A 17,071-nucleotide genomic window follows, 5' to 3' on the forward strand; every position below is an offset into this window, starting at 1 on the left:
TCACAGAGAATCACCCTTTAGGGTTAGCAGTGAATCAGTCAACGGTACATAAAGTCTCTTTTATGACTATGCAAGGCCAATTATCTTAACTTCAGGCAATAGCTGAGCATGCATATTTTGCAGGCTCAAGAAAAAAAAAAAGCTATATTCCCTCTACCAAACAGTATACAATAAAATCTGCACAGATGTGTTTTTCATACATGATTCCTTTTTCTTCCTCAGCTTCTTCTTCCTGATTTTGTAGGTTCCTGGATCTAAGTCACCCCTTGCTTGGCTAACACTGATGTCTCCGCTCAATCCAAAGCTTGACTGGACTCTTCACATAGGATTGGCAAGTTTTTTGGGGGGAAAGTTTTGGGTTAGATCACTGCTCTTAAAACCCAAAACTGGCATCTTGTTAAAAATCACTGACTATAGTGGGCTGAGGAATGAGAAAAAAAAGTAAAGGGGGGGAAAAATCCCCTCAGGAATCTAAGTTTCTGGGTTGTTTTAACTTTGATTTTGCTTCACACTGTACGTGAGGGTAGCTAGACAACACGTCCACTGTGGCAGCAGTTTTCACCTGAGGAGCTCAGAGTGCTTATAAAACAGCATTTCAGACGGTGAGACAGAGGCAAGGCTGGCGTTCATTTCTGCCCTGATTCTTACTTGCTGTGGTCCTAAGTGGGGCTGCCGAGGCCCAGAAAGGGGACTCTGAAATGGGAAGAATGCGTCTTCCTTTTGCTGGTATTCTAGGAGAATCAGTGGAGCTAAAATGAATATAAGTGAAGTCTTCCAATATTTTGTTAGAAGGCGGTGACAACTGTCACCATGACCCTGCAGCTTTCGGTGCGGAGAGGAGACAGCTCAGGCTGCCAACTAGCACCGCACCCAGAGGGCCGAAAGCACGATGCCCTGCGGGAACACCGGGCAGCGCTGGGCTCTAACCGGAGCCCGGCGTGGGTCCAGGTTTTCCTTATGTCCCGCTTTTGTCTTCGGTTGCGTGTCACTCATTGGAACACATGGCTGAGAAGCGCTGTCTGTTCTGACCTATATAAAAAAGGCAATGACATTCTGTGAAGGATCACTCTTCCTCAGATTAAAATACTAGTTTTGTGTTTCTCCAAATCACACATGAAGGCCTTTAGACTGAGAGGCAGTTATTTCTTAATTCTCAGACCAAGAAATCTCTTCAAGATCCAACAGCTCTGTCATTCGTATAAAATCATTGTGTTTCAACCATTTATCACATGGAGCAAGGAAAGCCAGAATATCTGAAATCTGAAAAATCCTCAGTGCTATTTTAGAGACTGATATTCATATTTATTTACTTGTGACCACATGTGTCAGGTGATCAGATCTGAATTTTACCTCCTCGTTTACAGTTGCTCACCCTTTGGTGGGAGCACCAGAAAGCAACGAGATGTGCTCAAGAACAGGCACAAGGAGGGGATCCCACAACAGGAATAATCATTTCTCAAACAACAAGAGGTTATGCAGATTCAAAAGTGAGGTCTCTGTGACAGCGTCTGCCGCAGAGCTTAGGTGAGAGATCACAACCTTCTACTGGATCCTCTCAAGTAGGCCACAGGGAAGAAGGCTCCCAAAGATCTGAAACCTAGAAATAGTGTTTTTAAAACCTCAATTCAGAATCAACCTCCTCTGGGAACTCTCCTATTGTAACCCAGCCTAATCTGTCCTACATAGTGTCTTTGTGTCACAGCTGAATATGGTGTAATATTAACAGCAGGAAAGAATAATTAGCTAATTGACTAAGTGATCTTTTCACACTTTTATACTCAAAGATTGATCAAAGGAATCAATACACAGAACTATTTACTGAGCCTTGTTCTCAGACATGTGCAACATAAAAATCCTATGAAATCCAATGTACTTATAAGATGGAGACATATTTTCATTTATTAATCATAACCAAAGAGAAACTTCTTACCAAAGTTTTATGAATCAAATAGTAAACAGAGCTGATGAAATTTACTATTAATTCTTTCTGGCTATAAACAATAGCTGGTGAGCTGCGATATGTTAAGTAGAAGTTGTTTAATTGTGCTCCGTATATAATTGTGCTGATATTCTCAGCAAACAAAGGGTAAGAAACCATGCTTTGCTATTTTGAACTCTCACGCTATATAGATGGGTTATAAATGCGAATTCAAGTGTCCATGGATAGTCTCTTAATAAACTGAACCTTCTCTTCTGCTCTCTAATAATTCTCAAGAAATTCGTTATTTTTAAAAACTAGGTATAGAAATATTACTCAAAGCTAGGTTCTAACAATCTATAAAAAGCGACTGTTTTCAGTGAAAGTTTATACTTAGCAATTGATACAAATTTCATATAATTAATGAGAAAATGCCAATGAATATCAAATTTTACAGCATTTTTGTCATCTCTATGCCTAGAATATTACTGCTCAATTAAACACTATAAAATATGTCAAACAGCTTCTAATATCTGGCAGAGGGAACATGGCTTTAATGGACCACTATGTACTGACAATCAACAAAAATGCATGCATGTTTCATAGCATTACTCCTAAATGCCCTCAAATATTTAATAGCACAGCAACACCTTAAATGAAGATTACTATGGAGGAGAGAAAAACAAAGAACTACATCAAGTATTACTTTTCCAATAGCATGAATGTTTCAATTTTCTGGTCTTTGGTTTGAGGAAGAAGAGAGGAAGAGACTGAGGTCAGTGTCCAGGACAGGCTAGGGCTGTTTGTTCCCTCTCCAGTGAAGCTCTGAGCCTATCCTTGGAGCAGCACAGTGACAGTTGAGCCCATCTGCATTGTTAGTATTTGGTTCTTGAAAAGCTCTTAGTTAACATTTTCTAAGGGTAATCTCTCAAGTGTGGGCACACAACACAAGAACCCAAAGCAAGGAATTAAGGACATATGCCCCCATAGAAAAATAACACATAAAACTATAAATTCAGGCAAATTCAATATTTTTCCTTGCAGTTATTCTTCCACAATATAGGAATGGACCCGAGCCCTCTTCTCCTGCCCAACCAGAGATGTTGGCTGGAGTCAACCAAATGAGGTGACACTCCTATACCAGAGCTTCCTTAGCTCTACGTTTCTATATTGTTTGACATCCTAGCTTTGGGTTCACTTGTTCCTGCCCATATTTGAGAAAACCTTGATATACAAGTTCCTCTTTCCAATGCTTTTCCAACAAAACTTTCTACTGCTCTGATCATCCATTCTGGACCTCTGGCCTCTTAAACGTCCTTGAAAGCTGACAAGTAGAAGTTTTGGGGCAGTGGCAACTGCAGGTAGGAAAGGGGAGAAAGGGAGGGGCTAGAAGGAGGAGGTGTGGCCACCAAAAGGGCTCCCAGTGTCCGGATTATTCAAATAATTTCCTCCTGAGCAAGCTGGCACCAGCTTGTTTCTGCCACTTAATGAGCATCTGAGAAAGTTAGTAGCAAGTATCAGCTGGGCATTTTTTCTTGGGCTTTCTTCAGGTAACCAGTCTCATTTTAGGAGATCCAGGATCACTGTGGGCGAATGTAGAGGCTCCCAGGCTACTGGGCTCGGGTACAATGTTGCAAATATTGTTTTTAAGGGATTTTTTTTTTAATCCTCAGTTTTTTACACCACGGCCACCGAAAACACCAAGCCCTCGGCAGTAGCCTCTCTCCCTACATTTAGCCTGAGCATCACCACGACCTTATCACACATCCTGAAGCCTCTCTCATCTACGGGAGAAAGACTAAGAATCCCGAGTTTTGTTTTGCTTTTCAAGTTAAAATAGATTTATGCTGCTGGGGACTGGCCTTCCTGCAGATGTCTTTGGGTGGGTTGCAGAAAGCTGGTATTTAGTAAACCAAACTGTGACTGTGCTACAGAAAGAAACACAAATTTGTTGCAAAAAGCATTTGTGTGAATAAACTAAAATAATAAAATCCCCAAGCGCCAGTGAAATTTTCATCTTTCCATACAACCATGGGTGTCATCATAGAGTAGTTAGTGGCCAGGGGCACAGATGAGGAATGAATGAAGCAGCGCGGTCTAGTGTCTAGTTTCTCCAATTAGCCTGGCTTCGCGTGCGGACTACTGCGACGGTTTAATATTCATTCCTACATTCTGACATTTGCACATTGAAAAACACATCCTCTGGTTTGCTCTCCTGCATGTATTCAACATCTGAATGGAAATGAGGTTTCTTGGTCTCATTAAGTATAACAGACCTCTCTGATCACCACAGGACGACTGTTACCACCAAAAGCCTGTCGCCCACTTGGTTTTAGGACATTGACTTTTTAGTGTGTATGTGTGTATGTGCACATGTGTACATACACACACACTCTTTTTTTTTTTTTAAATCAAGAGAATCAGCAAAAAGGCACCTAAAGAGGGAGCCTTATTTCTAAATTGGCAGGGTGACAGCACCTTGTACCTTTTGGATTTGGGTGGAGTGTCACCAAAGCAGGAATAGCAGGTGTCAAGAAATTGAAGGAGAACTAGCTGATAATCATGTGGCATCGTACCTGGTTGCTCCTTTGACAGTGTTAGGACAGGGGACCACAGAGCGTGGGCAGAGGGGTAGGGGGTGAGGAGGAAAGCTTTGCTATCAGACAGAGGCTGCCAGTCCTTATGGGACTGGGCTGAGAACAACAAGGTGCAATAAGAGGAATCACAATACAAAGAAAAGCATTTCTTTCCCCAGGGCTGTGCCAAATTCCGCTCCGTCCCCATTCCAGGCCTGCCAGCTGTCTTCAAGCTCCTTCTCAGCTGCTTGCTGAGTGACTCCAAGGTCACAGTCCCCACCTGGCTGATGGCCCTACACAAGATCTCCCTACCTGCAGCCTCTGCTTTTCAGGGGGGTCTCTGGGTTACAATTCCCCTTCTTTGCACCTGGTGATTCTCCCTATTAAGTCAACAGCCCAGAAAGCTGCCCCAAGTGCTACAGGTAAGCCAGGCCAAATGAGAATAGCCAATGTTAACATGTCCTGCGATGGCATGTTGTTGGGGGCGGGGCCTTTATTCATGTGATGAGGCAGCTTAATGCAACTCTCCTCGCACGGGGCAGGTGCGGGGGAGAGAGTGGAGGATCAAAGAGCAGCTGCATCACAGAGTTGGGGTTTGAATGATCTTTCCACCATGTGATCAGTTCTAGCATGCTTAAACAGTTCCATTGGCATGCAGAAGGATCAGCGGCTCTCATATCTTACCCTCATCCCTTCAAATCGTGATAAGGCTCTTAAGGGTCTCAAAGCTCTTAGGGTCCTAAGGGACTTTATGGCACCTAGTTCCGAGTAGCCCAGGGCATTAGCTACAAGGCTGACTAAAGAGACCTACACGGAAACAGAAGAGAAAAACAAAAAAGGAAACACAACAAAAAGAAAAAGAAAACAGAGGTTCCAGAGTGTTAGAACAAAGCCCCTAGCACTGATCAGACAGGGTGGGCCCCCCAGGTAGAGGAAGTGGGTAACACCAGCTGCCTACTTCAACTTGGACTCAAACGACCTGGAAGGAAAGGTGGTTGAGAGGCAGAAGAAAAAACACAAAGGAAAGAGAAAATCGAGAGAGGGCGGCAGACAGACATACAAGTTGGAAAAGGGAAGAGGTTGAAGGGAGCAGGAGGGAATGAGGAAGTTCCATTGGAAGAAGAGGAGCCTGAACAGATGACAAAAACCTTACCCTCGCCCTTTACAGTCTCTGCAGGTCCCAGAAGTTCCCATTAAATTAAGCCAGACAAATTTAATGGTACCTATGGAAAAGAATACAGATAAATACACACACTCCGCACGGGCCGCCCCCTCCTCAGCTCTTTCACCAGGGACTTCCAACAAGGACAAGCTCTCTTACTCCTGGGTGACAAGAAACCATTTGTTGAAGAATTTGATGAGTCACTACATGAACAAAGGCAACATTCATAAGTACCACAGCTGACTTTACAGTTCCCACGGAGAAAAGAACCAGACGAAGAAACTTCTTGACAAAATTTTGAGTCTCTGAGAACTCACTTAAGTATAACTCTTCTATTTCTCATTTTTAACTATAACAATCCTTCCATCTTTTAACTATACCCATGACTCCTCCCTGGCCATGAGGACGTGGGTGGATCTGCACAACTGCATCCACACTTTTCCCTCTAATCCCCAGAACAGTCCACAGCAACCTGGCCTCAGGTCTGTCCTTTCCAGGCCAATCTTCTAGTTCCTCATCATTAAAATAACAGCTGGCAAGATCCTTGGAAGAATTTTTAAAATTTTATTTTATAGATGAGGAAACTGAGACCCATATGCCCAATACACAAGAGTTTGCCCGGGATCACGTCAGCAGCCCTGAAGCTAGGATGAAGACCCACACTTCCGATTCCCAGGCCGGAGCTCTTTCTTCCACAGACAGATGCCCTCCCGCACTGGCAGGTTGGGTTATAGGCATCCCAGTAGAGGACTGCAGGTGTCTGAACAGACCAAAGCTGAACATACTGGCATACTCAGGAGCAGCCTGCAGGCCCCCAGGCCTAGAGTCAGGGTTGAACGCTTTCCTGCTCTCCCAGAGCCCTCAGGGCAGTTACCATTATGATCCCTTAACGCTGGGTACTAAGTGCCTACACTTACAGCTGCGCCTGACCCGGGATCTGAAACACCTTTAGTTGCTCAAATCCTAGAATGGTTGGGCCAGGATTTCTTAGAGCAGTCTTTCCCTTGTTCTGGGATGGGTTAAGATGTTCCACCATGAGCAATTCTTAAATTCCCTCTGGTTACAGGTCTGCTCAGCCCGAATTGATATTTTAAAGCAAATTTAGAGGAGAAAAATAAACAACTCATAGCTTAGTTTCCTTTGTTGCTTTCCATCTCTATCTTAGGGATTTAATTCTGCATCTCTGAACTGCACCAAACTGTGTTGTTGTTGTTTTTAAATGAAGAGATTTATAATTGAGCAGCAGTACTGGCAGGGGGTAGAAGGAGGTCAATGACCGAGTGAGGGTCAGGGATGGGGAGCCTTAAAAGTTTCCATTTTAAAAAGGGTTGTAAACCTTTATCTACGCAAGTACTCATAATCCACCAATACAGGAATCTTCTCTGGATTCCTAGGTGGTGTCCAAAACAAATCCGGAATTAAATGCTGGCCTATCAGGCTACTCATGTTCTTTAAAAGGTACATAGTTCAGGGTTGAATTTCTGCCTAAGACAAGGGCCTCAAAGCCTTATCTAGAACACACTAGCAACAACCAATCATTTTCCTCCCATCTACCATGGTGGATAAGACATGGAGGTGTATTTTGCCCACCATTGCCAATTACAGTCAACTCTTAAACACATTTAAATAATAGGGAGAGAGATAGAAACCTCAATGATGAGAATCATTGATTGGCTGCTCCTGCATGCCCCCTACTGGGGATCGAGCCTGAAACCCAGGCATGTGCCCTGATGGGGAATCGAACCATGACCTCCTTGTTCACGGAGGATGATGCTCAACCACTGAGCCACACCGGCTGGGCTTGGCAAGATCTTAATAGGTAAGTCTGAAGGTAAGCTGTCCCATCCCAGTCAAGTGCCTGAGTTCTAAATACCCCTTATCAGCTCTGTCCTGTGAATCTGCCAGGTAAAGACGGCTGAAGGCTAAGCTTCCAGCGGCTATTGGCCCCATACAAAGCGAGAAGACCTCCTGCTCTTTTTTGGGGGGAGTGGTGTGAGTATGATTTATCTGATAACAAAGAGGACTAAAGTGGGGAGGAGGTACAGATGCCAATCCAGAGGTTGGCTCTAAACATTGTTGAGAGATAATCTGCGCTTGACTGATCAATCTGGCCAAGATCTCCCCAGGAAGATAGTAAGGATCCTAGCGGGGTTATTCCTTAGTAGCTGAGGACTTTCTTATAACCCTCCGAGCCTCCCTGTTAAACTCTCAGTGGAGATAGTGAGAACATTGCTCAAAGTATACTTTAAGGAAAGAACCAAACCTGAAAAAGGAGTTGAGAAGTCAAAATTCAGATTACCGATGGCTGGAGGCAGGGGAAAAAAGGGGAAGGCATTGGGTGACTTTTTCAAAATGATGTGAACGTTTCAAACAGAGACCATTTCAGCAGTCTGAATTCAGAATGAGGTGAGTGGTCTCTGAAAAGTTCCCATCCCTGGAGCCAGCGTGCTGGCTAACCTTGGATATGACGGGGCAATGTTTCCTGGGGAAAAGATGACAAAATTCTTCTACAGGACAAGATCTCCAGTGCGGCCAAGGACCCGAGCAAAATAAAATGTCTCTGGGAACTCAGATGGCTTATAAATACAGATAATTAACCTTATAAGTTATCTGGATTACCTCCTGATTCTAAAAAGTACTCAGAGTAGCTTAAAGGGGCAATAGGAAGAATGAAAATTCATTAGGGAAACACACATGGTGATGAATAAGAGATTCGGACGTCAGTCACCGGTGGATGACACCCTGGAAGGAAGAGAGTCTCTAAGAAATGATGCTGAATTGGGACCCAAAATGTTTACGTTGCTGGATGACCTAACATGCCAAGGGCACTAGATATCTTACTCAAAGGGCAGCGAGAACTCTGACAGTTCCAGCTGTCAGTCTAAGCCTTATTCTCCACCCACAACTCACAAATGGCAACCAGTGCGGCCATGGTTCACACCAGGGCTGTCCCTACTTAGCACACTCTGCTTCTGCTACGGATGTTTGTATATGCCTCATCTTTCAGGCCCTTAGAAGTGCCCGTCTTCTACTCTCTGTATTTTCCCCCACAACACCTGGCAGCAGGCTGTGCATGTCGTGGATCTCAATAAACATTTGCTGCGCAATGACTACATGGACTGTTCTGCCTGACAGACGTGAGCAGAAGGGGGTTCCTGGAGAGCCTTGTTCCCAGAATGCCTGATTAGCGCCAGCCTGAATCAGGCCACGGCAGCCCTGCAAGCTAGTGTGAGCTCCCCAGCGGGTGGAGCACGCCTACCCGTCCCTTGTGACCCCCTATGGCTCCTGGGACAATCCCACTCAGGGAATGGTATTTGCTTACTAATAACTGGTAGAGGTGTTCTCAGGAGCCACTGTCAGGCCTCATGGCAATGCGAGAATGCAACAACTCCCCAAAGCTGGAGGGACTTATGGATTGTTGTTCGTTGGCTACATACCTGTCTCGTGCCTTTTACTTCCCTGACACTGAGTATAAAAAGTGATTAAAAATGTTTGCTGAATAAATGATGATGTGCAGAATTGTTAATGCTTTTAGCAGCTTATTTGGGTACAGAGGGATGTGAGATTCCTGATCGAGATCCTCAAATTCTGGGGTTGCTCACCCCTGAGAGGAGGAAGATAGTGGTTCAGGTTAGGGTGGGCAGTAGAGGCAGTAAAAGTCATGGTGGGAGAGATTTGTTCCAAATCGCAGCTTCCCTAGGGCCGTTGGAGTGCGGTAGTGGATGTATCTGTCTGAATTCTTGGAAGGTCCAGAAGAGGAAGGGCTTCTTGGACTCCCGTAGGTGTGCCACCTGACTCTCAGTGGCCCAGTGCTCTAGAAAGAGAGCAGGCCCAGTTCTCTTGGCCTTCTCCCAAGCCCCTCCTTGAACTCTGAGAGCTCAAGTCTCAGTCTGTGGGAGGCAGAGGCCCTTCTATCACAAGGTGCTGTCAACAGGTGCTAAAGGGAGTGCTGAAACCTCTAGGTAGGAGGGTCTCGGCTGGCACCCTCTGCGGGACCACCCATTTGGCTCACTTTAAGAGCAGAGGGTGACCTCCTCACCTCACTGAGGCAGAGGGACAGCTCTTGGAAGGAGTCATGAGCCGGGGAAGCTGCAGACCTTGTTGGGAAAGGGATGCATTTATAGAGCAGAGATCACTGCTGCTGCCGAGTGCTGGGCTCCTGTTATCCAAGGAAGAGGTTCCCATGCTGCGCTAGCCTGGATCCCAGAAGCACTCTACAGAGAGCTCACCATGCAGCCAACAAACCTATATTCTAAATGTACCGACTCAGCCTCCAAATGCTCTACTTGCTGGCACTTCTCAGCCCTCAGCAGGAACTGAGTTCTCCGTGGGCCCTGGTCCTACAATTCCCATTCACCCTTTCTCTCCAATGCTGATTCGGGTGGGAGAAAAAGCTGTAGTTATTACACAGAATAAGAGACAATCACCACGGTTAGAAAAGCCAACAAGAAACAAGTGCTGGTGGGGTGAGAAATAGTTACAGATGCAGCGGCCTCCACCCTGAAAAATAACTCGGGATGTAATGGCCAAGCCTTGGAGATGGTCTTGGAACCTGAGGGAAAAAAGGATTTTCTTAAGTTCGATCGTCACTGTGGAAATGGCCCTTGGGGGAGAGGGGGCTTCATGTGGGTGTGAGCTCCCCTCTCCCTGAGAAGCTGACTGGCTCAGATCAGTCTGGTAGGAAGACTTGAGCTGGATGGAAGCGTCACGGGAACGGTCAGCAGGAGAGTCTACCCAGATCCCCCTCTACCTGCATCCGGGCAGCACCCACCTCCTTCCCTCACCCCTCTCCTGGCAGCAGAAAGAGGACATCCTGCTGTTTGGGACGAGAGCCTTCCTGTTCCCAGCCTAAGAAACAGGGGCTTTGATACCAAGGATTCCACTTCCCTTTCCTAATCTCTGAATTTTCTAAGCCAAACCGCCAGGGCAAAGAGCTGGCTGGCTGGCTGGTCGGTCCCCGGAGCAAATGCATTCAGAAGTCCCTTCCCAAAGTGAAGATCTGACGGCTGTGAAAGCAACTTACCCAGACCTATATCTATCTACATCTTGCCTTATGCCCGGGGCCCCAGGCTGCTCCAGCCATGAGAAGAAAACTCCCTGTTTTTGTTTTCCTGCTAGAAAGGGTGGGAAGTAGAAAGCAGGACACGTACAGCCACAATGAGGAAGTCCAGCCAGCACCAGGCATTGGTGAAGAACTTGACGAAACCGTAGGCTGTCCACTTGAGCAGCATCTCCAGGATGAAGATGTAGGTGAAGACTTTGTCGGCGTACTCCAGCACGGTCCGGATGGTCCTCCTCTGCTCAATGTAGATGTCCTCGAAGGCCTGAAAGAGAGGCAGCAGCTGCCCGTCGCGCCTAAGGGCACACAAGCACCGCCCTCGCCGCAGCTCCTCCCACCGGGGCTGGCCTCTCCAGCTTCCTGTCTCTTCCACTTCACTCCCCTGCTACACGTGATTTTTTTTAAAAGTTTTATTGAGCTATACCATACAATTCAGCTATTTAAAGTGTACCATAGCTTTTGGCATGTTCATAGTTGTACATCCATCACCACCATCAATTTTAGAATATTTTCATTACCCCTAAAAGAAAGCCCACGTCCTCTAGCGGTCACCCTCTAGTCTATCTCCCCTTAGTCCTAGGCAACCACTCATCTACTTCCTTCCTCTACAGATTTGCCTCTTCTGGACATTTCATATAAATAAAAATCATATAATATGTGGTCCTTTGCCCTAACCGGTTTGGCTCAGTGGATAGAGCGTCGGCCTGCGGACTCAAGGGTCCCAGGTTCGATTCCAGTCAAGGGCATGTACCTTGGCTGCGGGCACATCCCCAGTGGGGGGCGTGCAGGAGGCAGCTGATCGATGTTTCTGGCTCTCTATCCCTCTCCCTTCCTTTCTGTAAAGGGTCAATGGGATATATTAAAAAAAAATAATAATAATATGTGGTCCTTTGTGGCTCACTTCTTTCACCAAGCCCAATGTTTTCAGATTTGGTCCATGTTGCAGCATGTATCAGCACTTCACTTCTTACTGATGAATGATATTCCAGTGAATGGCTATACCACATGTTGTTCATCTTTCATCAATTGATGGACATTTGTGCTGTTTCTATTTTTTGGCTATTGTGAATGCTGCTGCTCTGGGCATCTGTGTACAAGTTTTTATCTGGACATGTTTTCATTTCCCTAGGATATATATACCTAGTAGTGGAATGGCTAGGTCATATGGTAACGCTATGTTTAATTTTCTGAGGAACTGCCCAACTCTATTCCAAAGTGGTCGCACCATTTTTTTTTATATTCCCACCAGCAATGTGTAAGGGTTCCAATTTTTTCACCATCTTGCCAATACTATATATTTATATGACAAAATATTTTCTCCTTTTAGCCCCTGATGTCATAGATACAGGTAGAGGGCCACAGGGCTGGGAGATATTCAGGTAAAAAAAAAAGTCTTAGTACTACTTTCTTTCTCTGGAATTCCCGAATGAGGTAATTCTCTGATACAAAGGTATGAGCATTCCATGTGAGAGTGGTAGACTGCACAAGGGTGGTGCCAAGAGAAGAGACTTCCTAAAGTGGGAAAAAGTCCCTTGTCACGCAAACGGAGGCGTGGGCTCTGAGCAGTTCCAGAGGGACACACTGAGCTGCCTGCAGACTCTCTTCCAGAGGAGGCACGGGAACACCAGGTGTTCCGGTCTCACTACTGGACAGTGCGGGCAGAGGTCATGGGTCCACAGTCCTCAGGATCTTGGTACAAATAAATCGCCCAGTGAAAACAGGACCAGCTTCCATGTTGCTTCCCCTGAACTCCATTTGTAGAAATCCATTCTACAGCCCAGCACATGTGAGAGGCCAAACACTGATCTTCGTGTCACCGGAGGCTCTAACCCCCTTCCTCTGAGGCTCCATCACAACCACATTCTAGTCTTTTCTGGGACAATCTGGCTGTGGCTTCACTTTGCTATTTTTAAGTCTCATGCCTACTATTGCATGGGGCCTCAGGTACTGAGCCACGTATCCCCTTTTATTCAATTATGATACATAACAATTGTCCAGGGTGAGTAGTAAACCAAGCTCAGAACATTTATTTCGCTGCTGCTTTTTCTGTGGAGACGGGGAAGAGAAGGATCAAAGGCTGGGGCATGCTCGTAGGTTGAGGTTTCTGTTTCCTAGATTTGAAGAAGGACAGCAACAATGACACAACACCTCTCCCAACCACTGGCCTTAGTCTGACCCTCCCTTTCCTGGGGGCAGAGGCCAGGCTGTCTGTCACCCTGCTGCCTGCACGGAGCCTCAGGAAGTGCCGAGTGAGTGCCTGCTGATGCGGTGACTCAGGGGTGGGCAGGGCGCTGGCTCCCCGCCCTGTCACTCTGACCAAGGACACAAGCCACCATTTTCTGCCTCCAGCTTCCGTGCTGACACTTTCCTACGTAAACCTGGTCCTTGGCATCCTTGGGCTCCTCTTTACCACACGTTACTGCCCGTTTCCCCTTTTCTTATTCTCCTACCTCACAAGTCAGCAAAACTTCTCAAGGCCTTGGTGGGATCTGTGACACTGACTTTGGGGTTTCTCCCTTGTTATTTTCTTTGCTTCCAGATTAAGCTTTGATTCCACACCTACATAAATGTGCCCACCTTCTTTAAAAACATTTCAAAAATCTCTCCCTTAATAAACAGAAGGAAAGTGTGTAGTGTCTCTAGTCCCTGTCCTCAAATCTGCTCAACCAGGAAGCAGCTCCCTCATAAATCCCCCAGTGAAAACAGGTCTCCTCAGCTACAATCCAGCTCAAGTAAAAGCAGATGCCAGAAAAAATGAGTCCTAGCAGGGGAGGAGCCTGCGTGTTCAGTGCCCTATAAGCCTCGCTGATTAATGACCACGTACAACACAGGAACAGAAATAACCCGTGTACCCGAGATCTAACACTCTAAATATCTGCTAAGGCCACCGGTTCTCCAAAGCCAGTAGGCTGTGAAGGGCGAGGGAGTGGAGGAACACTTCCCCCTCCATACCTTGGGCAACTGAAAAGTAAAGAGCAAGAGATTTGGGGTATTAGATGAGAAAGGGAAGTTCATTTTAGGAAGCTGCTTAGGTTGGGGCAAACCAAGCGGTGAAGACACTTGGTACTTTGTATTCTCGTCCTGATGAAAAGGCGGCCTTAGGGCTGAGTCTAAAGATCAGGATGTGGATTCTGATCCCAAAGGCTCGAAGCACCAGCCAAAGCACTTCAACAGACCATTATTCTCGGGTCCACAGCCAATCAGTGTTCTCAGAGGAATCGGTCTTGGGCCCCATGCAGTCTTTCCCACTAGTGCCTATAAACCCTTCCCCAGCCAATCCCTCATCATACTCTCCCCTGGACCTCACCAGGGCGCCACTGCTGAGCAGAATCATGAAGATGATGAAGGTCTCAAACCAATTGTGCTCTACAATGAGGAAGCACGTTTTCCGCAGGATCCACCAAGACTTGCCTAGGCCTTCTTCGATGTTGACAGTGCAGCACTTGAATCGCCGGACACAACCTGGCACCAGGGGGAGAGGCAGGTCAGACCGTGAACATGCCCCACCCAGCCCTGCCCTCTCCTCTATCTCCCAGCCCCACCAGATGCTGCCCCACCACACAGCTGGGAGCACAGCAGATGAATCAGATCATCTGATTAAGAAATCAAGAGGCTCACAGGCTGAGGCCCTGCTGCAAGGCTGCCAGGGCCCCCTGGAGTTGGGAAGACGTCCCACAAAGTGAGGGAAAGAAAAGGGTAGTCAAGAGGCAGACAGAGCCACGACAGAAAAGGCCTTTCTAATGGAAATTTCTGGACTGATGCCAAGAGAAAGTGGACAAAGAAAAGTTAGAGCCCTGGCCAGTGTGGCTAGGTTGATTGAGCACTGTCCTGTGCACAGGTTGCAGGTTCAATTCCAAGTCAGGGTACATGCCCGGGTTGTAGGCTCAAACCCCAGTGGGGGGCATGCAGGAGGCAGCCAATCGATATGTCTTTCTTGTCGATGTTTCTATCTCCCTCTCTCTTCCTCCCTCTCTAAAATCAATAAAAACATATTTAAAAAAAAAAAAAGATTGCCTGGCCAGCATGGCTCAGTGGTTGAGCATCAATCTATGAACCAGGAGGTCATGGTTTGATTCCAGGTCAGGGCATATGCCCGGGTTGCGAGCTTGATCCCCAGTGTGGGGTGTGCAGGAGGCAGCCAATCAATGATTCTCTCTCATCATTGATGTTTCTTATATAAAAAGGGCTTAGTGGATAAAGCGTTGGCCTTCGGACTAAAGGGGTACCGGATTCTATTCCGGTCAAAGGCATAGTGTGGGGTGGCAGCCAATCAATGATTCTCTCTCATCATTGATGTTTCTTATATAAAAAGAAAGAAAGAAAGAAAGAAAGAAAGAAAGAAAGAAAGAAAGGAAGAAAGAAAGAAAGAAAGAAAGCGAGCCTGGCCAGTTTTTCTCAGTGGTTAGAGCGTTGGGTCACGACTTCAATTCCAGTGAAGGGAATGCACCTCGGTTGCAGGCTTGATCCCTGGCCCTGGTTGGGGCATGTGCATGAGGCAACCAATCAATGTGTCTCTCTCACATCAATGATTCTATTCTCTTTAAAAATCAATGGAAAAATGGGAAAAATATCTTTGGGTGAGGATTCACAAAAAAGAAAAAGAAAAGTTAGAGAATAGTTTGAGCAGGGAAAACAGCATCAACTGCCCTCAAAATGATGAGGTGGGGAACAAGGTTCTTGAAGAGAGCCACTGAGTCCCCACCCTCTCATCCAACCAGTATCCCTAGAAACGCTGTTAACAGCAAGTGCCCCGTGCCCCTACCCCCCTCCTTGCCCCGAACCTTCTGTGAAGCAAGCTTCTGGGTCCAAGTATTCCTCAGGCTGTTCCACTGGGACCTCTTCTACTTCTGGCTTGATATCAATGGTACTTCCTTCAGAGGAGCTAGTATCATCCAGTTTCTAGATATGCAGGGAAAAAGGAAATCAAAATCAAGAGACTCTGCAGCAACATGTCCACTCTCCACTGACTACTCTATACCTTTGGTGTGGATGATGTACTAGCTATAATTTTTCTCCTCAATTCTTTCTCGAAAGTCATCATCATCCAACTTATGATGGGCAAACAAGTACCACAGGGCCTTCAAAACCTCTGTCAGGATGGGATATAACATTAGAACGCACTCACAGATGTCAGTAATCCACCCTAAACAAATGTGGCCATAGGCTGGTCTCAGGGATTCCGCTCACACAGATTAATGGCAGGGAACTACTTGAGGGTGTACTCCAGCCTCTGACCTAGATGATCCAGAAGCCAGGGAGATAGATCCAGGAACATCTCAGGAATCGAGGTCACCTAGGGAAGGCCTAGAATGGCAACAGGGGGGTGAGTTGGCTATTCCAGATTCTCTCTACAAAGCCCATCGCTGAACCAATATCTGGAGCTGACAGAGCCCTGTTTGTTCTCACACAGGATCAAGGTTGGTTTCTAGGCTGGGACCTTACATCTTTGCTGCCGTCAGGATCTGATTCGCTGCTAACGTCCTCTGTGTTGACGTTCTCAAAATCGGACTCGCCTACGGCAATGGGCACCCGCACGGTTAAGTTAGGATTGTTGATGAAGGACATGTGGTCCTCATCAATAATGTACTTCTCCACGCTGCTGCCAATGCCACTGGTGGTGCCATTGCCATTCTTCTGGAAGTCACCATTCCGGTGGATGTCTGCACCAGTGTGGTTGGCGATGCAGTTGGCCTTCTTATCATACATCTCGTCCAGAGGTTTCACTTCATCGGCCTCGCGCTGCTTGAAGTGGGCCTGCATGAAGGCGTGCACTTTCACTTTGGTCCAAGCCACACCCTTCTTGATACGGATGACTGAGATCTGTAGGTTGTTCATTTCCCCATCATCATCCGTGGCTGCCAGATTGTCTGCACTGAAGGAGCTCAGGAGCAAGGCCAGAAACAGGTTCAGCACCTGTACCAGTAGCATTTGGAAAAAAGGAGAGTGAATGTAGCATAGTGAATGGTAATTTATCCATTAAACTAGGAAACTGGAAGCCTACAGATTTATGTAACATACTCAAGAATTTATGTTGTGTTTTGCTTGGCTCACATAGTGTTTTAAACGCTCACGTTACTAGGTGAGCATTGTGTTTGATTTTTGGTTGTAATATAAGGAGTTTAGCACCTCTTTTCTTGGTTCTTTTATAGCTTTACATATATATGTGTGTGTTTGTGTGTACACCTTGGTTACCTTTTTTATTAACAGAAAAAGAAATGTCTGTATCCATTTTGGAAGGAAATCTTCCCAAAATAAAACCAAAAAGGTAGATATGAATTATTGGGGAACATGAAAGAGTGCATAAATGCCAAATGCTCATGAGCAGTAGATGCCTTGGAGGACCCGTGTTAGAAAAA

At 46.2% G+C, this 17,071-nt stretch overlaps 1 protein-coding gene across 1 annotated transcript in view; it reads right to left on the reverse strand.

Moving 5' to 3' along the window:
- Positions 1 to 17,071, reverse strand: part of SCN8A (sodium channel, voltage gated, type VIII alpha subunit) — a 133,690-nt gene that overhangs the window by 17,305 nt on the left and 99,314 nt on the right. The window contains exons 17-21 of the mRNA XM_014542022.1: positions 16,158 to 16,628; positions 15,497 to 15,614; positions 14,023 to 14,177; positions 10,807 to 10,980; positions 5,179 to 5,301 (exon numbers count right to left, since the gene is read on the reverse strand). Of these exons, the coding sequence (XP_014397508.1) occupies positions 5,179 to 5,301; positions 10,807 to 10,980; positions 14,023 to 14,177; positions 15,497 to 15,614; positions 16,158 to 16,628 (1,041 nt within the window). The remainder of the gene's footprint in view (positions 1 to 5,178; positions 5,302 to 10,806; positions 10,981 to 14,022; positions 14,178 to 15,496; positions 15,615 to 16,157; positions 16,629 to 17,071) is intronic.

The sequence above is a fragment of the Myotis brandtii genome, unplaced genomic scaffold, assembly GCF_000412655.1.
Source record: "Myotis brandtii unplaced genomic scaffold, ASM41265v1 scaffold29, whole genome shotgun sequence".
Classification (NCBI taxonomy): Eukaryota; Metazoa; Chordata; class Mammalia; order Chiroptera; family Vespertilionidae; genus Myotis; species Myotis brandtii.